This window comes from Gobius niger (assembly GCF_951799975.1).
Source record: "Gobius niger genome assembly, chromosome: 19".
Taxonomy (NCBI): Eukaryota; Metazoa; Chordata; class Actinopteri; order Gobiiformes; family Gobiidae; genus Gobius; species Gobius niger.
Genome location: NC_136870.1, coordinates 21146755 through 21172370, shown reverse-complemented (window position 1 = coordinate 21172370; position 25616 = coordinate 21146755). Strand labels below are relative to the sequence as shown.

The window sequence follows — 25616 nt, the reverse complement described above, 5'->3', positions numbered from 1 at the left end:
CTTTTCCGAAAGAGGGGGCCCTAAGCTACATCCATATTGGCGCTTGTACCACAAAGTGTACGATTTGGCTCAGATATAGACCTAAACGGCCCCACGTGTAGCTTGACCAAAGGGCAAGGAAGCTCTTTATGGTCCTCATGGCAGGGAGCTGACATTGCTGTAGTACCGCCCCTGGTGGCCAGGGTGACTCCAAAAGATACTTGATAGACGGCGTTCAATGAGCACTTTGACCTTCCCCAAAGCTTGGCTCCAAAGAGTTATTTTTTGACCCATATGATAACACTAGGCGACATATTTTGTACATCAGCACAAAAAAAGCCTTTTCAGTTCACTGTCAACCAAGCTCTGGATCTCTGTGGAGGCTCTGCTCGCCCCATGAGTGCGGGGCTTTGTGCCTTTTTGCCATTTTAAGACACATGCTTCATAGGAGGAGATTGAGCAGCCATATAACGACTAGGAACCATTACAATGGATGGGGCTGAATCGGACCCACTAATCTCTACAAACGGGAGAAAAATCATAGATTTAATAATTAGTCTGTCCATTTAAGGATTGTTTCAGAAATTGTAGACATCAGTGGTTCTCAAACTGTCCCTCATTCAGTCCCTGAATTGACCGAGTGGTTTTGCACTCCTGAATTAATCAACATTTACACTGATCCGGATGGTGGACGACGTTCAATCTTGGGGTTTTCATTCAGTTTAGTAAAAGGGTTTTCAATCTGAAAAGATTAACGACTCCTTGGTTTAAATGAAATTATGTAGCACACAGCCAGCATTAACTGTGGGAGATCTTTGTTGTTTAAATATGCTATACAAATGAAGTGGATTTGACATCCCGAAATCATTTAGCACCGTTTGGACAAAGCATTTTCTCAAACATAAAAACTTCTGTTCACAACCGTGTTTAAAACCATGTGGATTGCATTACAAATGTCCACACAACACAACTGAACTAATAAAGTTTTATTTTCTTAGAAATGGCCAGTTTCCTGTTTCTTTTTTGTCTTTCTAAGAAAGTATACCCCTTTTTGAATTCCACTAGCATCTACATAATGGTTATTGAATACTTCACAATATATTAAGTCTAGATGTTATGGTACATGCATACGATCCAGGCCGCATGAGAGCCACAGTCACCACGATACAGGGGCAGGGGGCAGGGCACAGGCCTCGTGTCCCAGTGAAACAGAGCTGTAGCCTCCTCCTGACGCCTCTCCACAAAACACTGACTGCATTAACACAATACACACAACAAACACACGCACACTGTACAACTGCCCTCACCGAGGAGAGGGCTAGTGTTAAACTCTTTCACAGAAAGAAGTCGAGCACTGGGACCACGAGGCTCTGCGTCACTGGAGAGGGGTGAAGGGAGGCTAAGGAAATAATATAATAATATAATATAATAAAATAAAAGACATTCAAATACAGTCCGCTTTTCGCTCAAAAATACAAAACTACATGAGAAAAGCATCGAAATAAAACCATTGATCAAAACATTTCTTAAAAAAAAAAAAAAACTCAAGTGCTCATCACACACACGACCTATGTCCGTTTACAGAGCCACTCCCCCTTTGCTCTGTTGCCTAGTTACATCCGCCCGGGGAGCCAATGGAACGGCAGCTGCGCCCGGGTCCAGGAAGTCTTGTTCGCGAGGAAAAAGGTGATACAAAGGCTTAACACCAGGGGACGCTCTGCTCACGACCCGTTTGGAGAAATACTCGGAGGAATCTCTTGTGGCCACTGCTGCTGCCCCCTGGTGGAGTGTGCCGGTAATGCAGCTCATTTGGCCCCGTGGGAGCTGTCTGTCAGTCTCTCTGGGCCTTCGGCTGTAGCGTTTTGGAGTCTGTTGTATTATTCTATGTAAGAAGTGACGTCTTAATTGTGTTGTAGCGTGTTGGACTCGATAGGGGGCGCCGAGTCATACAGAGTGTCCGTGTCATGCGTGGGCTCTCCGGCCAAAGTGCAGGGGTTTGACAACGTCCCCGCGCCGCAGTCACAGAAAAACCTGAAAGAGACATGTGAAACAGATGTAAGTGTTCTGAAAAGAGTTCTTCAGCTCCCTCTAGTGGAACAAATGTAGGATACTATAAGTGCATCAGAGTAGTGTGGCATGAAATCTATTCCCGACTCCAAAGGGAATGAAGTCTGACCGATAAAACAGCTCCCCCTAGTGGTACACACGTTTTACACATACATCGACTTAAAGATCTGTGCATTGGTTGTTAGGTAAACCAAATGGGAAATTAAGTTTAATATTTGTGCATTTATTAATCCCAGCTCATTTCTTTTAGCTGTTGTACCTGACTTTTTGTTGTAGTGATGCATTGTCTTCAGCTTAAAAATGTCCAAAACTTCAGTTGTCCTAATTAAGATACATTTTTGCCTCAGTAAGTCTTGTTTGGACACAATTTGCTTGCACATTTTTTAGCATTTAAAAAATGAATGCAGAGATGGGCAGTACTCTGTTACATTTGCATACAGTACATTTAACTTCTACTTAAGCTCTTAACCCCCGCCTTAACCGAGAGCATTTTCTCCAGTTTGGCTTTACCCAAATCTAAAATCTTCTCAACTGGAGAGCAATAGTGTGAGCAACGCCTCATTTGAAAACTTAGACCTACAAAAGTGTTTGTCACATTTTTATTGTTTTTTCATTACTTTTTGGTGGTTCTTTTTGCTGGGAGTTGTCAGGTGACTCCATCTTGCCCCTCGTCGTCAGTGCGCGCAGTTTGGAAATCTTCCATTGAAAGGATTTACAATGTTTGGCCTTTTTGGGACTTCTTTTTTCACTCCACACCTCTCTAACTCTGTGGTGAGTTTTACCATTTCATTTCCTAAATCTACAGTGGGATCATTTGGTTGGTTTATTTAGTTATTTAGTTTATTTGTGTTGCAGTCGCTTGGAACTTCATTAACGGAGCGCACATTTTTAGATTAAGTAATTTTACAAAAGTTCCTTCAAGTTATAAACGACAAGATTAAAGTGTTGAGTGCTCTGAGGTGTTAGCTTGAATTCGGCAGAAACAAAATGGAACTATTGTCCTCGATTCGTAGCTTATACTGTATTAGTTCAAGCCAAGAGCTTATTGTTTTGCTCATCACCTCAGCATTGAATATGAGTTTTTTTTAGAGGGCTGGTCTTGACCCAAAAGTCCTGGGCCGATTTTTTCTGCCAGTCCAGCCCTGTATGTAACGCAATGATCCCCCACTCACTTTGCGTTCACGTTGAAGGCTATATTTCCATTTAGTCTTAAAATGTGCAAACCATCTATAGTGCAGCTTTAACAGAGACACTGTCCAACCTTCAGCTCCATCAAAACAAACCTGAGGAAAGTCTCTCACCTATCGTGCCGTATAAACTCTACGTCATGGCCTTGATGACACTTTTTAATGCAGTTGACACAGATGGCGTTTCTATCCGTGGTGTTACACGTGTGGCACCTGGAAAAGAGGGGACGACGTCATCATTATGAACATTAAAGTATGTCAGGCCCAAATCTGTAACACAAAGTAAACTTGCCGGTAGAAGTCGTGCATGGGGTAACTCGTGTAGCTGGAGATTTTATACAAACACTGCCCCCGACTCACTGCCTTCTCAATGGCGTCTTGATTATTCAAAATTTTATTATCTGATACAAAAAAAAGGGGGACAAAATTGCTCGGTGTTATAAAAAAAAATACTGCAGGGAATTTACAACCGATTCATCGATAACTGGGTTTTTGGGAGGGTCGCCCCATGCAATAAAACATATTTACCTTTCATAGTAACATTGACTCCTGAGGCGAGAAAAAGCCCTCCAAATCTATTGTTAAAGATCTGGTTTCCCTCCAGAGTGGCTGTGGCGTGGTTTGTGATCTCGATACCTGGACAACGAAACATTATTCACTGTGAAATTTAGAGCAATAAGTACTTTAGAGGACTAAACTAAAACTATGCTGAACCTAATCCGGGACAAAACGAGAGCTGAAGTCTAGGTCAGTGGTTCGCAGCTCTGGGGCCACCCTACATGCGCACCCCTATGTATTTTGTTGTATCTGCACTACAACCCAAATGTATTATGTGACTATGTGAATTTCAATGATTAGAGACTCTTTCAACTGGTCACTGAAGGTTGAAATTTGTGAAGAAGGGACAAAACATTTAATTTATTTAAGTAAAAAAAGAAATCGTGACTTTTAGTCCAGAAAAATATTACTTTGACTAAATACACTACCCTTTCTGCAATGTCAAAAGATATAGTGGTGTATTTTTTATTTGGTCAGAAAGTGCATTTTAGTCAACAAAATCAACAGGTCCAAAGGAATTAGGTAATGAAGTAATTGCACCACTGTTTGATATAAATTAATGCTGTTCAAAACATCATACGCAAATCAATTTTAACGGCGTCATTTGTTTTATAGCAGGAAAAATTTGTCTCAATTTGTCGACACAAAACAACCACTGCGTGAGGCCAATGCATGAGCCGCTCTGCTGCACCTCTGTGAACCTGGCCCCTCAACATACACACGTTTGTGTTTGTGTATACATTTCCGTTTTTATGGGGGTGGGGTGGGGGGGCAGCTTCACACAGCTCTCTGCTGCTGCTGTGGGACCGCGTCACGTGACTGCGAGATTACAGGAAGCACATGTGGGTTTGTTTTCCTTCTGCACCATAGACATAATGAGGACAGCTTTGAAATCGCTGATGGACTTATCAGGAAACAAGGAGCAGACACTTTCATCATGAGGTTTTACTTTAAACACGTCATGGACAACTCTTTTTGTTAAAGAAAACGAAGTTTCGAACTAGTGGAGCAGCCTTTAATCTGAGGAGAGCAGCTTTGTAGAGTAAAAACTGTCCCTTCGTAATGTTAGCTCTGTCTTTCTTCTTGCTGCTACATTATTTTCATCTGATGAGCCTTTCACATACTACACGTATGTGCTTGGGCAATGCTGTTGTTGTGCTGCACTTGGAGCAGAAGAGATAAACTCGAGAAAACAAAACTAATGATACGTTTCCCCCATAAAACTGGACCTTCAACAAAACAAGCCTACTTTGAGTGGCATTTATGGATAAAATGAACTTTATGTGGCAAGACAGAACTAAAATGATGATTCAAGGTACATTTAGAATAGATAAAAATGTTTATCTATTATTTTAATCGTTGGACAGCACTAATATAAATGTTTTAAGGACAGACACTACATTACATACAGACACTATTAAGCTTTAATATTGCGACAATAGGAGGGAGAACGAACCTGCAGCGAAGCCGTCGAAGATGCGGTTCTTACGGAGGATGGGGTGGCTGTTGGTGCTGATGAGGACCCCGGCCTGAGCGTTTCGGAAGATGTCGTTCTCTTCTAATAAACCTGCGCAGAGAAGCGGATGCAATCATTAAACGCTGACCGCAAAAGGGATAGAAGTGTGGCTACGGATTAACTTGATCAACTTTTCCCATTTCAAACCATGACAGAGGCAAACGCACACTGAACAAATCCAATGTCCTAAGATCACCAAGTCTCAGTACCTCTGCCGCCGTTGAAGATGCAGATGCCGCCGTCCCGCCCGTCGTGGATCTTGTTCCGCCTCAGAGTCGGGTTACTGTCCGTCTTTATCCACACCCCGGCCATGGCGTTATCGAAGATCTCGTTGTCCTCAATAAAGCCCAAACCTGAAACAAATCAAACACAGTCTGCATTTAGTTAACTGTAGAAGTCGACTCAAATACAGGAAAACAATCTGATTCAAGTCATTTTGAATAACAGCGAGTAACACGGGCCACACCTGAGTTATAGACTAAAATCCCGCCATTCTGTCCGCCCCAGATCTTGTTACGCCGAATCTTTGGGTTGCTTCCCGTCCTGTGAATGACAAATAACAACTTCAATAAAAGGTCAATAAAGCAAAAGACCAGAACAAAACAGTCTCTCGATACTTGGTTAGGAATGGTATTCATAATGTTTAATATCTCTCATTCCAACTGCATCAATTTAGCAAATTTTGCAAATTTAGCGAACCATTACCAGTTATTTCAAACCATCACAGTGTCAATAAACCAAAGAATAGCTTCTCGCATCACGAATAAAGGGATAAACGAATGCACTGAAATAAAGATTGGACTTTATTGATCTCACAATGGAGAAACTGACTTGTTTCATCAGCGCTCAAGAACACTCAGGGGTTGCAATAGTCAACATAAATGAATACAAAACTGTGTACCTTATTTGGACTCCCGAATACATGTGATTGTAGATGTCATTGTCCTCCAATACTCCATGGCCATTGTCATAGAAATATACACCCACCTTAAACGATAAAAACAAGGCTGTAAATGTCACACTGAGGTAGAAAAGGACACGAGTGAACAGGTAAAAGGAGAATCTCATGTGATGTGAACCGAGTCTTGTTATCTATAAGAACATTTATTTCATTAGGCTAAATGGCATTGTGTGACGTATCGGACTGAATGTGCTTTACCTGTTTGCCGCTGTGGATGCGGTTCTTGCGGAGGACGGGAGTGCTGCCGGTCGTCACCCAGACGCCCGCTAACGTGTTACTGTAAACCTCGTTCTCCTCGATCACTCCCTGGCCTTTTTCATGCTGCAAACACACAGCGCAAAGACGGGTTAGTGCCAGAAAATAACCAGCAGGAATTTCCCCTGTGTAATCGATCAGTAACTTTCCCAGAAAACCTTTCATTCTGACCAAGAGGAGCCGTGAAATGTTACCGTTAATGATGCATTTGATGATAAAGTTCAATGAATAAGGCAGCGAGAAGTTTAGGCTTACTGCGTCTTTGTCAGGATTTAGAATGACCAAATACTACACATTAATACCACAAACGTTAAGATTTGCAAACATATGCAGGATAGATGGATTGAGTGACGTTTTGTGTGATGATTTAATACTTTTTATTGACATTTTAATTAAATTTGGCAAACTAATGCTTTATAATGCCCTGCTTAAAGCCTTGTTTGTGCTTTTATAAAGGTTTATATCAGGGAAGCAGCTGCTAGTGGGGCTTTGACATATGCGCGCTGACTCTCCAGGTAAATCATTTATTAATTAATGAAGATACTTCTTATGTTTGAATAAAAGTATGGTAGCTACACTATGATGAATCAGCAAAGTAACAGTAATTGACATCCAACTTGTCCAGGTACAACACCATCATGATTACATTTGGACATTTAAATAGGGATCATTGTGCACATTTCTGTAGAGCATTCTGTTCTCTTTCAGAGCAATGAAGCTGGGAACAGTGTAAGGATGGTGAAGGAGGGATTTATACGCAGTCTGACCATGCTGGAAGAGAGGGGTGTCAAAGTACAGGCCATTGTGACAGACAGACAGACACGGGAGTGCAGAAGTTTACATCTTCTAAGATGTTTTGTATGTGTCCGGGTACAGGCAGTGGCGCAATCGTGCTTTTGTCATGGCAGTGCCTAAATTCACTCCCAGTCCATAACACCCAATGCTGTATTTTTCATTGTTTTTGCCTGTGCTTTTACAGAACATGGCATTTTTATTATATTTTTTCATTAAGAGTTTTTTTTTGTCTCCCAAGATGTAGTTGTAAAGTGCCATAGAAATAAACTTTGATTGATTGGTTATCAACTGGTGTGTTGCACAGTAAACTTCAAGGCAAATTTCAACAAAAAATGTAGAATTATGTATTTTGGCATTTATATACTCTACAATGGTGGTTAAAATGCCAAATATGTATGTACTGAAATTATATATATTTTTTAAGTCAAGTGGCTTTCCATTAAATGTAGGAGGGTCCTGAAACATCAACTTCAGTTGAGAGCCACTGCAACTGAGATAGGCTAATAGATCCCATTCTGTGGCTCGGCATTCCAGTTCTTTTTACGTTCGTTCAATATGGTGCCAGATTTCTTATATCTGATTTAAGCGGATCAGTAAATATAATTATAAAACCCTGCCGCGTCGTCAGAGTTTACCAGCGGTTATAAACTCTGGCGGGCACACGGTGTAGCTCGCGCTAGCGCCGCTCCGCCCCCGCGCCAACGGCCCGACTGTGTCCAGTTCTGTGGGGGTGAACTCTGCTGTTTATGGCCCTGGCGCATCGGTAACCAGCGGGTCCGCGCGGTGCCCGCGAGCAGCCACAGAGTGAGGTTACGAAGAGAGTTTCCCTTGTGTAACGTCTGTCGCTCCAAACTCCTCTGCTCCGTGGTGAGCACTCATTTGCATAAAGCCACAATGTGGAGTTTCAAATTAGCTCCTAAAACAATCTTATTCACATGATTAATTTACCAAATGAACACAAATGCAATTGAACATTTGTAGCTTTCGTTTCCACTAAGAATTTACCAATTAAACTTAAAAAAATAAAATAAAATAATAATAAAATAAAACATGATTAGCAAAGATATCCAAAATCCACTCATAAAACAGTGACAGGCTGACATGACAGAGTTTGCATAACACTAAGTGAGGCGGCCAGAATATTTTTGACTCATGGCTGAAGCGCTCCCAAGGTTGGCAAAAATGCATCTCAAAATACATCAGATTGTTGCTTTAAGATATGGAATTTAAAAATATTTCCCTGAGAGGGGAAATATACTTCTCACCTTTTTCACCCCGATCCGTTTTCATGCCTGAATAATAGCTTGCAGCAAAAAAACAACAAAAAAACTAGAACTATGAACTAGTTCATTTTTGGAACTATGAACGAACTTAACTATAAACAATTATGAACTATGAACGAACTAGTTCATTTTGAAATTTGTGAACTGAACTTTGAACTAGTTCATGTAGAAAATGAACTTTCCCAACAACAGCTGTGACAGCACAGGACGGGATCACCACACGAATGTGATGACCTAGGTAGCCCCAGCACCACCTGACCACATTCCGGTACGCAAGGTGCTGGTAATTGCTGAAAGAAGTGATGTATGTAAAATTTTAAATCAATAGGCTATCCTGCAAAAACTAACCTGTGCACCAACGTCTCTGGCATCTCACCAAAGAGCTGCACGTATGTCCCATACACTGCCTGCAGTAGGTATGGGTTAAGGGCAACTGCCTCGAAACCCAGGTGCTCAGTAATGCAGGTGTTGACACCCACCTGCTGACATCTGTGCATTACCCACCACAAATGGGACAGTTAATGCTAGCGAAAGTTGAGGAGGAAAAAGTCGTAATGTTTTGTGCATATTACTACATAACTATAACCTGGATAACGCCAGACTGCTGTGTGCGCTTGAATTATTTTGAACTGCACAACAGACTGGGGACCATGGCCAAAATTTTCGCATGGATTTGGGAACCAATCACAGAACGAGGAGGGACGGCAAGACAACGACGACCTATTCGATATACGGAAGCTTGTAGTTTAATTACGGATTTAAAAAAAAAAGTTTATTTACAGATCAAACATGACAGCAGCAGACGCAATGCTATTTTTCGAATAGTTTAGCTCGAAAGTTTACAGCGAGTACGTCATACGTCATCGGATACGATGATACGATTGGATGTGGCTACATGCAGACGCATGATAGACATTCGTAGTGCCCAATAAACGACTATGGACGATCGTAAACCACACCTCTCCTATGAGAAAATGAATTGAACAGACTAAATATCACTTGTGATATTTAGTCACAAGTGACTAAATATCACTTGTGACAATATCACAAGTGATTAAATATCACTTGTGATATTTAATCACAAGTGACTAAATATCACTTGTGATTTTAGTCTGGCGTTAGCCAGGCTAACATAACTAAACATTGAATTGTATTATCATGTCTTGTGCTTTTATTTTATTCAATTATACCTTTGGTGTAACCCTGCAGCACACATTCTCCACTGGGGATAATGACGTGCAGTGGCTGCATAAACACCTGTTGATGCAGAGTCATAGCTTACTATGTCTGTATGATACCTCAATATCCATGTATGAACATATCTACAATTTAATATAAATATGAACCTTTCTTTTACGTTTGCTCTAAATCAGATAAACCTAGCGCTAATGCTAACACCAATTTACCATTCGCTAACGGGACCCATCCTTCCACTGACGCCTCGGCGGGCTCGTCAGTGGCCTCGAGCAACGAGCGAGCCATCGGCTCAAACATGAAAATGCACCTCAAACTTTGAGGTGCATTTTCTAACCAAGTATCGTTTGAGATGCAATGTGGAAACAAAAGCGTCTACAGCAGAAGAAAATAAATATCATTGTTTGGAATTTAAATAAATAAATACCACAAATGCAAGTTTGCAAATGCAAGCGCTCACCACATAGATGCCGCCGTGTTGCCCGTCGTGGATCTTGTTGTGCCGGACGATGGGGCAGCTGTTGGTTCGGATCTGAATCCCCGCCAAAGCGTTGCCGTAGATATCGTTACTCTCTATAAGGCCCCGCCCATCCCCAAATATGTACACACCTCCCTGGTTACCGTTAAAAATCGCGTTCGCCCTAAAAGACAAAATTAAAGCAATGATAAGAATGTTTTACGTAGCTTTGAAAAACACAAATCTGTCTTTCGTCCTTACCGTATCGTGGGGTCACTATTCGACGTGATCCAGACGCCGGCGAAGTTATTGGCGTAGATTTTGTTCTCTATAAACTGGCCGCGCCCCTTTTCGTGGACATAGATGCCGCCCGTCTGCCCATGGTGGATCTCGCACCGCACCACGGTCGGGTTGGCGTACGCTTTGACCTCGAAACCGGCGATTCGGTTTCTGTGGATGTTACAGTTCTCAAAGTAACCCTGAAAAACAAGAGCACACATGTCTTTTATTTAATTAATAATACTCCTAAATGCACATATGTATATGTATACTATATGTACAGTATATATATGTATGCACGATTTCAACATCACACTGAACTTGGATCTGGATGTGACTTTTGGATGGATCTTTCATTTTGTGTTGTGGGATTTTGTGATTGGGATTTAAACAGAGTATTATGCTTTTTGTAGGTATTTGGTGTTAAGTTGTGTTTCTCCTACAGCGCATGTGCGCGAGGTTTGCTAAGTACCGCGTTATTACTCGGGTTTGAGCGGTTCAAATGGGGTACTGCAGTGGTGTTCGCCTGTGTGTGTTGTCGATGGAAGTAAACCAAGTTATTCCAAACTAAGTCTGGCCGTAAGCCTCTCCCCTTCGCAACAGTTTCAACAAAGGGCAAAAAAATACATTAAAAAAAGAGCGGGTGGTTTGTGCAGCTGTAATTAAGCTATGATGAGTGATCTCACGTTGCAATGAGAGGATTAACATTAGCAAAAAGAACGAGAGGTGAGGAAATAATTTCATGGATATGTAGGAGAAGCCGTTTAGCAGCTGTCACTGGGCTGTTAACCTCCTAAAAGGATCAGGCCACTGTTTTTACATACTGAGATACCTTACCTTACCTTATGCATGACTGAGCAGACGCTGTTAGCATTTAGCCTCTCCCAGCATATTCCTATAGCTCCAAACTGAGGGGAAGTTAGAAACTAATAAGCTGTTCTACATTTTAAATGCAGTTTAATTTTGTCTAACTAGACTTGGATTGTGTAAGTATTCACGTAACTGCATTTAAATAGGGAAAACGTGGAAGAGCTTGGTTGCTTCTAGCTTCACCCCTATTGGAGCTATAGGAATATGCTGGGATTGGCTAAATTCTAACAAAATGTTAATGGTCTATTTGCGTGACAGTTACGCATCAACTCGTCTAAACTAATGTAAGAAAATATCTCAGTATGGAAAAACAGTGACCTATAATTCCTTTAAGCCCTGCCTTAAAGGAATAGGCCACCGTTTTTACATACCAAGATATGTTCTTACCTAACCTTAGTTAGGTAAGAACATATCATACCTTAGTTAATATATACCAGGTCAGGTCTTTGTCCGTGCGCTCTGTCACTCAAACGGAGCACATACGCAGCCTCTCCCACATGTCATATAGCTCCAAAAAAGCTCACAATAAAAGCTACCAAGCTCTTCCACGTGTTCCCTATTTAAATGAAGTTACGTGAAGTGTTTTCATGCGAAGTATATTTACACAGAAATGTAGCATGTCGATTTTATAAGCAGATAAAAAGGGGTACTATATTGTGAGGCGTAATGATACGAGGAGCACAGCGTCCGCGCAGTAACTCCTAAAGACTTCCCCCGCTCACTTCCGTCAATAGAAGCTGCGTGAGCAAAATTGTAATGCTTAATTTTAAAGCTAAAGCCAACAAAACTGATCCTCATTTTTCAAGTCACATTGTAGCCCCGTTTCTCACATTTTTGACGCTTTTTGTTGCTCATGTTTTAGTATTAATCTTATGTTCGTTTTTGTTGCTTTTCATCTTTATTCGTTGCTTTTTTGTTGCGTTTTCTTCTCGTTTTGCTTGCCGTTTTGATGCTTTTTTTCCCAAGAAGCTTTTAGATTTGGGTAAAGCCAAATGGAGAAAACGTGTTTGGTCCAGGTGGGAGTTAAGAGGTTAAGAATAGTCACTGGAGAAGATTCAAAGATCACTCAAAGATGCGCTAGCTGCTCGAAACATCACTCCAGGCACGTTTTTGACGAGGGAACATTGTCGTAATGTTGTAAAAAGGTAAAAAAGTTGATTTTGCAAAACATCCCCTCTTTAAAATCAAAATGGAGTACAGTTTGGCAGCAATTTAGACATATTTTTTGCTAGCACCACCTAAAACATGAAGAAGCTCAGTTTTAGTCATGATCTTCCTAATTAGCTCCATTTTATCCGTATCAATCAAAAATCTATTATGGTTTACAAAAATATAGCTTTTACCAATAAGAAAAAGAATAACTATAAAACCAAGTTGTAAAATGATTCCTAACATGCATCCCTCTAATGGCGACCGTTTTCTGTAAGGATTAAATGTCATGTTCTTGTGTAATGTTTTTTTACCATGCCGTGGTCAAACGTGAAGACCCCCACGTCCCGCCCGTGGTGAATGTGGTTACGCCTAATGATGGGGTTCCCGTGGTTTTTCACCCAGATTCCCGCTAAAGCGTTGTTACTAATTTCATTGTCTTCATAAATGCCCTGAGACAGACACAAGACGAGCGATTAGTTGGTATTAGTTTAATTTTTAAGAATGAATTGATGAATCAAGTTTGTACCTGCGCGTGGTCCGTGATATAGAGCCCTACGTTTTCACAGTCGCTGATGTTGCAGTGTTTGATGGTGGGACAGGCTCCTTGGCCGCTCACACACACCGCTGAACCCACTGAAGGAGAGAAAAAAAACAATTAGCTGTCAGAAAAGTGCTTTAAATTAGGGATGCACGATAATATCGGCCGCCGATAATTATCGGCATTTATCGGCATTTTGGCGCCATCCCCGATAAAGCCGATAAAAAAAAATTCGGCCGATAATTAGGCCCGATAATTATATTTATAAGCTCAAACTACATTGAATCTGCGGCTCCAGCTCGCTGCCTTTCTCTCGGCGGCGCCGCCCCGCACGTCCTGCAGCCCGGAGCTGCTGCAGACTCAGGACAGCATATTTACAGCAGCAGATATACGCTCTCCACGGCCGACTTCTGCACGGTTTTAGCTGAAAAAATACGACGAGTATTCCAGGGAAACAGCTGTGCAGGCGCTCTCCGGGAAGGAAGAGTTTTTTGACTTTTTACATCGAAGTCACTTCAACATTAGCACCGCAACAAAATGAGAAAAAGACGAGGAAATGCGAACCGCGGACCCGCTCACGTAAGTGAGCATTACTGGAACACAGCGGGGCCTAAAAACCCATGTATTATCTTAGCATTTCTGATCAAATAAACACGACAGCCCCGCGATTAAAGCGCTATGAACGAGAGGAGTTTTACATTGATGAAATGAGCCACGCAGCTAAGAGTTTTTTTTTTTTTTTACCACACGAGGCACAAATGCATAAATGAGCCCAATGCAGGATTATATTCCAGTATTGTAAATAAGAATTCATTAGTATGATGTCAACAAAAAGAAAAATACTAGGAATGAAGTAGTAGTAGTAATATTATTCTAAACTATCTCATGTAAAGCGCTTTGTGACTATATGTCTGTGAAAGGCGCTATATAAATAAATATCTTCTTCTTCTTTTTTTTTTTTTTTTTAATAAGATGTGGCACAGATGAACAGAGTCAGACCTGCTCAGATGATGGAACTGTAAAAAAACAGAGCTTTAGAAAAAGGTGGAGACTCAAACCCAAAGTAAAACTCATTATTTCATTTTTATTTATACACTTGTATATTGCTTGGTAGAGTTAATATATTTTGGGCAGAACTGTGAACTGTTACAGTGAGTTCTTGTCACAAAATAAAGTGCAAATATATATATATAATTATCGGTGTCATTATCGGTTATCGGTATCGGGACATGCGGAATTATCGGTTATCGGTTATCGGTTCAAATTGGCATTATCGTGCATCACTACTTTAAATGCATTATTTTTGTGTGTTTTGATCTTGCCTGTGCACGTGGAGCGGATGATGCAGTGGTCGATGTTGGGGCTACAGTTGACGGTGATCTCCAGACAGTGGTGGGCGTTATGGTGCTGCGCCGACTTATCGTCAGGGTTAAACTGTGGACACAAGAGGGCAGCACCGAGACAGGGAGGCAGATGTTATTATCAACACATCAAACAAACCTCTCAGACCGTGACCCCCAGGATTACCATGTGAACAACACATTTAAAACCAGTTTAATCTTCTATATTTACATTTACAGTCTGTGGACTTCGAGTGTTTTCTATTAGGAATGACATTAGATACATGGGGTGGGCGATATTGCCAAAAATTAATATCTCAATGACGATAATGAAGCAATATTTTAGCAAATCATCTTAATTCATGTTGCTTTGTTGCTCAAAAAGGTTGATAGTCTTAACCTCTTATTTCCCACCTTAGCTGAGCGCATTTTCTGGAGTTTCTGGACTGGAGTTTACAACCTATAGGCCAATTTTTTGTCGCTTTGGTTTTGTAGGTTTTTTTGGTCACATTTTTGTTGCTTGTCATCGCTTTTTTTTCCCCTTGTTTTTTTGACACATTTTTGTCATTTTTTGTCACTTGTTTAGTTGTTGTTGCTATTCCAGCATGTTTTTGTTGTTCTTGTGTGGATTTTCCATCACTTGAGTCGTGTTTTTGTCACTTTCTTTGATCACTTTTGTTGAGCCTTCATCCTCCTTTTAGTCGCTGCTTTGACGCTTTGTTCAAGGAGCTTTTAGATTTCGGTAAAGTCGAACTGGAGAAAATGTGCTCAGTTCAGGCGGGGGTTAAGAGTAGGGCAGGGCGATGTGGCCTAAAATCTACATCACGTTATAAAAAAGAAATATCACAATAACGATATAATTGACAACGGACAAATTACTTCAAAATCCCAGCATTACGCCTATTGGGAAGATTAATTAAGCACCTGTCCCTGCGCTCTACAGTCAGTGTTTGTGCTGCTCTGATGGAGCTGAGCGGATCATAAATTATATTGTGTCCACAACGATGTAAAAAATTACAACGATATCAAAAAATTATAGCGCTATAACGATACGCGAAACGATATGGCCCACCCCTAGTTAAGAGGTCAAGTATATTTATGTTTAGGCACCAGTTTATGCAACTTTATTTTGATATAAAGATTTTGTGTAGACGGTATATTGCACACGTATATATAAAAAAAAAAAAAAAATACCATTTTTTTTTTGGTTGTGAAGTCTAAATTGTTTAAATCCTTAATGCTTGTGTTAACTTTCGTTGATGAGAAAAGTCATGAGAATTACTGCTTTTCAAATGGCATCAATAATAAAACACTACAGCAGCGTAGTTTGTAAGTTTTAAAGAAGTAAACATTTCATAAAAAGGAAAGAATTCTACTATCCTAAATGCAGCTGCTGTGTTTAGAAGTGCCCTACAGTAGCCTCAGAGGGTCATATTTCAACATTTGCATATGTTGATGGAGCAAATGTAAACGCAAAAAAGGAAAAGCTGGACAGCAGAATTTTCTTTTGCATAAAGAAACGGACATGTAAATACTTTTGTCTCGTCTGAGCTGAGAGTGAAATGACAATAGCAGCTTTAAATCACACTGCAAAATCATTATAGGGTTTAGTTTAGTTAAGTTATTACAGACTAATATATTACCCATTACCATATCTAGGACTGTCACTTTGTTTTATAATAAATGACTGAAAAGACTTACCCTAATAGTCATGTATCCTACGTAGGCGTCTTCTGAGCCCTCCATAAAAACAAATGTTGAATCTCTAGTATTTTCTATCACTACTTTGTCAGCGACTTTCCCCGGAGCTAGAATGAAAGAAATGTTGATTTACTGACTGCCACACACAGGTGAAAACGCTTCATTACTGTGTAGTTGTTAAAGCCGTTTCCCACCTGCTCCAATCATGGTGATGGGAGACTCTATGTAAATCCACTCGTCGGTGTAGATCCCCGAGTGAACGAAAATTAAACCGTCGAAATGGGCCTCCTGTACCCCACCGAGAGCGTCCTCAATGGTGTCGTAATACTGGAAACAAGACAAAACCATAAACACCAAAGTAAAAGAGACACTCATCGAAACATGGCATGGACTAAATTAGCTTAGGTTTCATTTTAATCAGCAAAAATATCACGAAACATACAAGTTGATGATAGAACGGAGCAAAACGGAGAGGACAGGAGTATCATGTGCTCACCAGCATGTTCTCTCTGCCCTTGTACCGGCCGGGGTTACTGTAAAAGTGCTCCGCGAAGCCTGGTTTCACATGGGCTCCTTTGTACTGCAACAACACAATAAACAAGTGGAGGTTATACAGGTGAGAAAGTGAGGCATGGCAAATGGTCATGGCGAGATTGTAAATTGAATGTACGCAGTGGATATTGAGCAAAACCAAGGCCTTCAAAGTCTACAAGCAACATTTTTTATTATAATCGCAGCGGACTCATCTAACAACTTCTGACCTTTCTTTGTAATGATAATTAAACAGAATTATTGGGTGGAATAACAGGTAGCACAGTCAGGGTCAGCTTTACGCCTTTATAATGCATGACATCTTGTTGAATTACATTACATGCAGCTGGGGAATAACAATGGACCAGCTGTGCCCATAACGACAAAAGGCTAATGTGGCCTTGATTTCAGCTAAACATCAAGGTGAGAATGACCTTGGTGAAGTTCACACTGTTAAGTTCTCATTCAGAGTTCAGGTCAGAGTCGTCCAAGTTGAGTCAGTTTTATCACATCCATGTTCTAAGGCTTTTAATTTTCTAAAATGATACATCCGTTAACTTCAACAAACAAACCTGGATTATTTGTGCAAACACAACACATTACAGAAACACTAAGCCCCAATGATCAACAAGACTTTGTGACGGAGCAAAGTCTTGCAGCTCTTTTGTTATTAACTTGAGGTTCTTTTTGAAATGGGGTGCCAGTCAGGTATCCCTCAGGACACAAGTCCGCACATTACTGGATGTAGACCCCTTGTTTTGTTTTAAAGCAGAGTGAATGACCACAGGAACACACAATATACCGTATTTTCATGTTTTAAGTGTATTTTCATAAAAGAGTTCACGTAATTTCCCACCAAAAGTTCATAAATCCATTGCAATCTGCAGCTCAATCCAAATGTCTGACAGTTTGAACTCCCCCCAGGTATAATTTAAGTTATTTGAATTTAATTGAGTTCTTGTACTTTCTTCAGTGTATGTACAACAAAGCTCCACAATGAGCCAGGGCGTGTGTGATGACGTCACTGGCATGTGGACTCAGGCAAACGGCCGTTTCCACAAGATAGTCTGGGTAAGTCACGTGACAGGTTGATGCTACGGCCTCGACGTTTGGGCTGACTTCCATGTTTTGGTCGGACAGACGCAAATGATACGGATAGCTTTGCAAATAGATCCTTGTGCGAGGATGAGTTTCGGAGGATGGCTTAGGTAGAGAGATTTATTGGCCTCACAAACTTTGCTTAAAATAAGAGTGTTGCTCCGAGCTCACGCAGGACTGCGGCTACTGCTGCACTGAGCACTATGCCACTTTCAGGAAAGGGATGGTTTTAGTGGTGGCGCGAATGAAGAACTAATGGGTGAGTATGAGAAGTGAGTTGTGAGGTTAGAGCTGGCTGACACATGATGACACTAGAACAATAGGAAAGGCTGTAAAAAGACGCCAAGCCCGAGAGCATTTACGTGTTCTATGTGATGATCAGAGCTTTAAGAGTCTGCAGAGTCCTAAGAGCCAGTATTTATGTTGATGTGAGCGTAAGCCGTGGCACATTGTACAGCTGCGGCTCTCATCTATACATTTACAAAAACAGTGAGGTATTGTATTGGTTTTGGTTCAGGAACTCTATACAGATACTTCAAAAATCTGTTAGAAATATGTGGCATAATCTTGTTAATCGTCATTATTCATTCACGCCAAACTCGGTGGTGGCAAGCTGCTGTTGTAGCCACAGCTACCCTGGAAGCTACTTACGGAAGCAAGGCTACCAGTCTGTGCCATCGGCCCCTCCAACCACCACCAACCACTCACTCACTCACTCACTCACTCACTCCATTCGCCCAGGCTTCCTAAACAGCCTCCCATCCAAGTACCAACCAGGCCCTTCCCTGCCTAGCTTCCAAGATCTGACATGCTCGGTATGGAAGAGTTTGTGCCAAGAAGTGATAAGTATATGCACAAAAAATAAAAATCCCAATAACCACAACTGCAATTCGATGCTTTTCAAAATTGTTCAGACCCTGCTATGATTGTGTCATAGACTTTGTTGAGTCTCGTATTACCTTGAAGAAGAATTTTAGTCAAATATGCCAAATAACAAGCTCTACCTCATTCCTTTTCCATGGACCAAGCAGCCAAGCAACACAACAACCCCTTCTTTAAATCCGTGTCTTTGTGTGGTTAGCCCATTGTCCCACGGTCACGTCCCTGTCCCGCTCTGCTTTGTCCTTTGGGGGGCGTGTTAATAAAACTGTGCAGGTGCTCCTTAATTGGGCGCCTGGCGGAGGTCATTCACTTCAGGGAGCCCTGTTCAACGCTGCCAGACAAAGACGACGGCAATAAAGGAAACAAAAACTAAAGTGGACCTTTACGAGCTGCTACCGAGAGATGTCAGGACTTTGAGATCGCGATTATAGAGGTCACAATATAATGTCAAATAAGATTACAGGGAGCATAACCTTCAGTGTGAGCATATGGAATAAAAGATTTGAGGCCAGTACACAGCACAATTGTTGGGGCTGGTGGCACTTTGCAAACTGACAAAAGTGCAAGTGAGATAATTGTTTGAATAATAAATTCAGTAGGTCAATTCGGGCTCAGATAACTATGAATATTTTGTCCAAAAAAAAAGAAAAAAAAGAGGGATTTCACTAATGTTCTGTTGATGTCAAGAATTATGGAAGTTGAAAGGATGGAAGGATGTTTTCTCCCACGATAATCCAAACACGTAAGTCTGGTCCTCACCAGCTGCTGAAAGCTCTCCTTCCAGGGGTTGGGGTGTTCGTGCTCCTCGGGGCTGATCTGGTAAAACCGACCCGGCTCAGGGTGCATCATGGGACGCGTGTACTCGAACACCTCCATGTACAGCCGCTTCCTACAGAGACAACATTGAGCAACTTTCGCTGACGTTTCCGCTTTCGCCGAGTTTGAAATTCCATGAAAACATCAAAAAGCTTACAGATTTTAAAGCATCCACTTCTCATTGATGATTATACTTTTACTGTCTTGATAAAACTAAACTACAATTATACTGAAACTTTCAAATAAAGCTATGATTAAGGGTGCCAAAACAAATTATCATCATAAAGATTCTCAAATCTCTAATACTAATTTATCCCCAAATGCCTAAAAGTGCAGTTTGTATTGCACCTTTCCCTACACAGATCTTAAAAAATCATTAATAAAGCCCTGTAAATAGCTGTAACCTACATGTAAAGCAAAAACCAACACCCATTGATTGGATTTGGCAAATATTGACGTGTTTAAGTGCAGAGCAACATTGACATGCTCTCATTGTGACTTCCATCATGTGTAGCTGCAGCTGGTCATTCAGAAATCCCACATGTGCTACTACAACATTATAGAATCCATACAGCAGAGCACTGGTGTTTGAAACAAATAGTATTGTTAATAACGTGTGTTGCACTGACCAGAGAATAGGGTCGTTGGCAAGTTGGCTGAACCTCTTGCAGACACAGGCGGCCTGACAGAGGTCCTGCTCCAGAAGATACGAGAAGATTTTTAAAACAACCTCGTCCGGGAGCTTCTGCTGGAGGTACTGCTCGGCGGGAGCGGCTATCGGGTGAACAGAAAGACCCAGTGTAACCATCATATAAAAACAAGGCACACACAGATATAGTAGACAGACATCAAGAAACATAAATGTCTAATATTGCATCATATAAATGTGCACATATCATTGATCTTTATATTTCAAATTCTAAACTCCTGAATCGCAGACATAGTGATTTTATCCACGAACACTCACCCGGGAGGTCTTGGCTCTTCCCGGACACTCGCGCCCGTTTGGCTCGATGACCAAAGGCTTCTGTCGACGAAGTGGAAGCTCCCTGTGAAAAAAAAAAAACATTTGGACTTCAACATAAAGGCCGAGCTCAGAAGATGAGATCATTTGAACTGAACTGCTTTCTTTTCGATCAAGGAACTTCACCAGACACATTTAACGTCTCAGGTACGTGTCTGGTTCTTGGTAAATTTGTCGTCTGAATCTGTGAAATAATAACAATATTTGAAACACCAAGTTGCATGTAATTTCACTGAGAATGATTGGAAACATTTTTGACAAAACTAGAAAATAGGGATGTTCATAGTTAACCCGGTTTATTGTCACTTCAAATCACAACAACGCCGCCCAAGAAGTGACTTCCTGTTTCGATCCAGCACACCAAAATAAAAAAAACATCTTATTCATTAGTTCAGCAGTTCATTAGTTCGACTTTCTTTCTGCCTATTAACAGACAAAACACTTAAAATGTGCGTGTTTAATTATATTCTTGTAATGTTGCAAGTACCTAATGAACTCCTCAATGAGACGAGCTGTGTGCTTTTATTTTGAAGTGCTGGATCAAAACATGAAGTCACTTGTTGGACGGCGTTGTTATGATTTGATGTTATGCATAGAGTCAATCGCGTAACCGGTTAAGAGCCCGTTGCCCGGTTAACTGCGAGTTTCACATGTCAGCTTCTTCTGATATACAGAATGAAGTACTCCTGGGCAAAAATATAACTCTACCCTTCTTCACACCGTTATATAATTTTCACAAGATTCATGACGTTTGGCCACACATTTACTCTTCTAATCAGCGGACACTGACAGACAGTCGGCGTATCCACACTTCACACACACATAAGCACAATCACCTGTCCTTCCACCTGTTAACATGACGTTCAATTCAAATATCTGGCATTTTTAAGCGAGTAAAACAAAGCCCCGTGGAGACAAAAACACGTCAGGCCCCTATTTAACTTACTGCACTGTTCAATGATGACAGCGGAGGGATACATGTGATGAGGCAACGGGATATGTCCCAAACCCGGCTACAAAAGAGCACCAAGGGAAAAAAGGGAAGTCCTGCCTTTACAAATGGAGAGCATGGATCAATCATCGCTCTATCAAATCCTCTGCATGAAGTGAAGAGTAAGATCAGGGGGAAAGGCTGTATGGTAGATCTGCCCATAAACAAGCGAGCGAACGAAGAAATGACCTGATGCGTCTTAGTCACGGTGATACAAATGCTCATGTTATCGCTCTTCAATCTAAAGCAACTAAACAAACTGAATTAGAACAAGAGAAAAGTGACTAAAGGTGTGTGGGATGTTTGGGAGAGGTACAAGGTGCACACCGACATCAGCTGGACTCTGCATCGGACCAAGTTGACATTTGAGCACTCCATGAATCACAACCAGGCGCTCCTTAAACAAGCCATAGAGGTGATAGTACACTTAAGCAACGGCTTCAATTTGAATGTGAGGATTAAACAGTTAACAAATCATTAAGGGACTACCGGCTAAAGAAAAATAAGAACAGTTATGTGATTGTAAGTTCATTGGTTGGGATTGCAGAGAGCGGTCTGACCTCCATGGGGCTCTTGCTGGGGCAGGCAGAGGCGGCGGCAGAGGCAGCAGCGGTTCTTTTGGGCAGCAGCGTTTTTCGGCGAAGCTGGTACGGACTGTTCTGGGCACCGGGACCGGACTCTTCAATGGCCATTTCTGCAGCAGCGGCGGCAGGAGCCTCCTCATCTGAGCAACACAGAAACAGAGAGATTATATGACTTGTTCTCAACAAATGTGAAGTTAGTGGCACAGCAGGAGCTTTACTATAATGATAAATAATACAGAGGCTGCATGAGTTTGGAGGACAATGCAATTGCAATATTTTTCTTGCAATTTGTGACTGCAATTAGATTAGCCATCTTACTATATTATTATGTGAATATTCCCTTTTACAACATTTCAAAGAGTAAGGCTGCAAGATTTAGGCAATACTATCACATTGCAATTCTTCTGTCAAGGTCCGCAATAATAAAATGAACTGCAAAACAAATACAGGAATCACATGCTTTTCAGAACTCAGTTGAAAGCTCTAAACCTAGATTGGAGTTCAAACAGTCAACAAGTATATAGGAATCATTCCCCTGTGACTTAAAACAATAATCTCAATGTACATACGCACAAGCTGGTAGGTGGTATGTCTAGTGCATACACGAGATGAATGACAGAGTCCATAAGACAGCTGTGTTATGTCATTACAGTTTGGGTAAATCGGGTCACAATAATAAAATATATTTGTTTCCATTTTCATTCAGTTATCTTGTTTGCACTACTTCCTTCCGAATATACAGTGAAAGATAATTAAAGCAGATATACTATTGTTTATAACCCCTTGATTAATGCAGCCCGACCTAAAAAGACCTCAGTGCCATGTTTACATGATACAGAGGGCTCAGGGAGTTGTTCGACCTCTTTTGGATAATTTATTACAGCAGTTAGTGCAATTACATATTTTGTTTTGGTGAAAAAAAATATACACTGATCAACCTACAACATCCCTGAAGAATATGGGGGAAAAATAAACTTGATAGTGACAGAAGTAGTCAGACAACACAACAACTGGAGACCCATGTCATTGGTGTCAGTTGCATTTGGTTTCTTTTGTTCATCATCCATCCATCCATTTTCTTCCACTTTTCCGTTGCCGGGTCGTGGGGGCAGCTGTTGGAGTTGCCCAAATCACATTGCACCAGCCCCTTATGGCTCCTCCTGCAGGTGGTGGGTCCACAGAAGGACGGCCTCACGATTCTAACCGGGCCTGTTGTTCTCCCATAAGGGGCTTCTGAACCGCTCTATGTCTGACCCGTCACCTAGGACCAGTTTGCTATGGGAGACCCTACCAGGGGCACCAAGGAACCCAGGATAACTTGGGTGCTCAAACCCCTCCACCACGTTAAGGTGGCGGTTCTAGGAGGTGATGTAAAATCCAATGACATTAATTACTCACCATAGAGAAAGGTAAAGAGCGTAGATATCATTTAGGAATCAAACTTTAATATGGACACTTCCTGAACACACTGCACATGCTGAAAAAACACTGAATGTTGAAGCTGCAGAGTTTCACATTGTTTATTTTTTAAACATAATGGGCAATATGCATCAACTTAAGATGTCAACAATGTTACGGAAGGTGTAAATAATATACAATTTCTAGGAGAACTTCCCCAAACAGCATAAAATCACATCTCGCTGTCCCACATACACTGTGTACATCAATTATAATACAATGCCAGAACTTGTGCTCTTCAGACATACCACCTTTAGGCAGACTCTTCTTTCAGTTAAGGGGCTGTAACATCTGGAACAGCATCCCTCTCGCTTTAAGAGAATGCCCCACGTTTAACACATTTAGGACTCAATTAAAAAACTGGTTGAAATCCAATCAACGATGTGTTCATTAGACCCTATACAGATCTCCTGCAGGACTGAGCCCAGTGTCCGGATCCTCTGCACGGTTGTTGTAAATAATAACTGTACATAATATTTATCTTTATAATGTCCCATGTTTGAACTGTATGACCTGTCCTGTATGCACCAAAATCTCCATTCTTGTGTGCAAGTCACAGATCGAACATTCAGATGCTATTAATGTATGAATTGTATCAACATCTGCTATGCAAGTATGTAGCCTCAACGGTTTACGTTTTGTAATTGTCGTTGGCAGTATACACCTTACCCAGGGACAACAGTTGAAAACTAGCATTGCAGCTAATACTGACACATTTACAGAGATGTTCATTAATGTGTGCTGTCCCTGTCAAATAAACTAATAAATACAAACAAATTAAAAAATCTTAAACCTCGACACAATCAGTTCCCATTGCCAATGCTGCAAGGAGCTTCATACTGCAATTTTGAGATATATAAGCAAAAACATCATAGATAGGGCACTTCAATGCTTTCTGACACAAAGCTTAGCATTCCCCTCACATGCATCACGGCACTGCGCAGCTTAACAGACCGGCTAAAATAGACAAAGGTTAGTAGTAGTTGATAAAAGCAAATGAAACCCCTGCAAAATCGTTTACATTGTCTTTACGAGTTCCAGTCAATAACTACATAAAACGACAACATGTTCTTTACATATTGCACGGACACACAATCTCAGTGTTTCACGTTTGCAGCTGTCAATTAAAGGGACGCGTCTATTAGGTCGGCAGGGGCTAATGCTACAGAGGGAACTGCGCAGCAAGACAAATCCGCGGTGTAAACAAATCCTGCCAGGGGCTAATTTTCGCCGTGAGCAAGACGCTGGTTGAAAGCCTAGTGGTTAAACATTGTGACCAAAGTGTAAGCAAACTATATCCGACATAAGGGAGCTTATTAAAAGACACAACAGCTGATTCGCGGAGCTAGCAAGAGCCGGGGGTAGCTAGTTAGCATTGCCCCCCGATTGCGGCTAATGTTTTTGTTACACCCCAAAAATGGCAGTGCAAAGACGCTGCAGATTTACACCCTGGTAGTCAATAGTGACAGCTGGGCCAATGCTAGGCCAATGAACACGGGGGAAAATCCGCAAAATTACAATAAAAACAACCCTGTCATATCAGAGCAGCCTTAAACAAGTCATTTAAGCATTAGCTTCATTACATTTAAGCGAAGACAACCCCCAACCCGACACCAAAGCAAGCCAAACAAAGCGCGGCCTATGGTGCAAGAAGCCTCGGGTTTTCCTGCTACTCCTGCGTTTTTGCAGCTGGGGGATAATCTAGCACGCAGGTTGGCGTGTTATTAGTGGTCTAGTACAGCCTGACACCTCTCGGGTATGTGGTGTTAGCCAGCGCGAGCCGCTTGCTCACCTCTCTCCCCGTTGTTTCGCTCAGGCTGCACCGGGCGCGGCCTCGACACTCGCCTAGGTCTCCTGTTGGTGGGTCTCAGGGAGTTCATCTGGCGAGCTGGTTCCGTCGGGGGCGAAAATGCGCTGCTATTCTCCGAGTATACCCCCCAGGCCTACACTACGAGCGGGGTAAGCCTTTCACCCGCACAATCGCGCCAGTTGTCAGGGTTAAACTGCTCGTTTTGTACGTGGTAGCGATGTTACAGCTCCCCCCGTATCGCCTCTTGCTGCCTGCTCCGTTTCAGACCGTAGCAGGAGGAGCCATCAAAT

General features: G+C 41.6%; 1 protein-coding gene across 1 annotated transcript; it reads right to left on the bottom strand.

The window, feature by feature from the left end:
* Positions 1-1508: 1508 nt before the first annotated feature.
* On the bottom strand, positions 1509-25616 carry fbxo11b (F-box protein 11b). Its single transcript, XM_079577315.1, has 22 exons — positions 25309-25616; positions 22035-22198; positions 20427-20508; positions 20089-20233; positions 19403-19532; positions 16629-16712; positions 16327-16459; positions 16133-16239; positions 14390-14525; positions 13080-13186; positions 12865-13002; positions 10514-10731; positions 10256-10436; positions 6467-6589; positions 6209-6294; positions 5774-5850; positions 5517-5660; positions 5248-5358; positions 3762-3869; positions 3526-3634; positions 3348-3446; positions 1509-2010 (listed from the first exon to the last, which is right to left on the bottom strand). The coding sequence occupies exons 1-22, from the start codon at positions 25394-25396 to the stop codon at positions 1881-1883; spliced, it is 2700 nt and encodes an 899-aa protein (XP_079433441.1). The 5' UTR covers positions 25397-25616; the 3' UTR covers positions 1509-1880.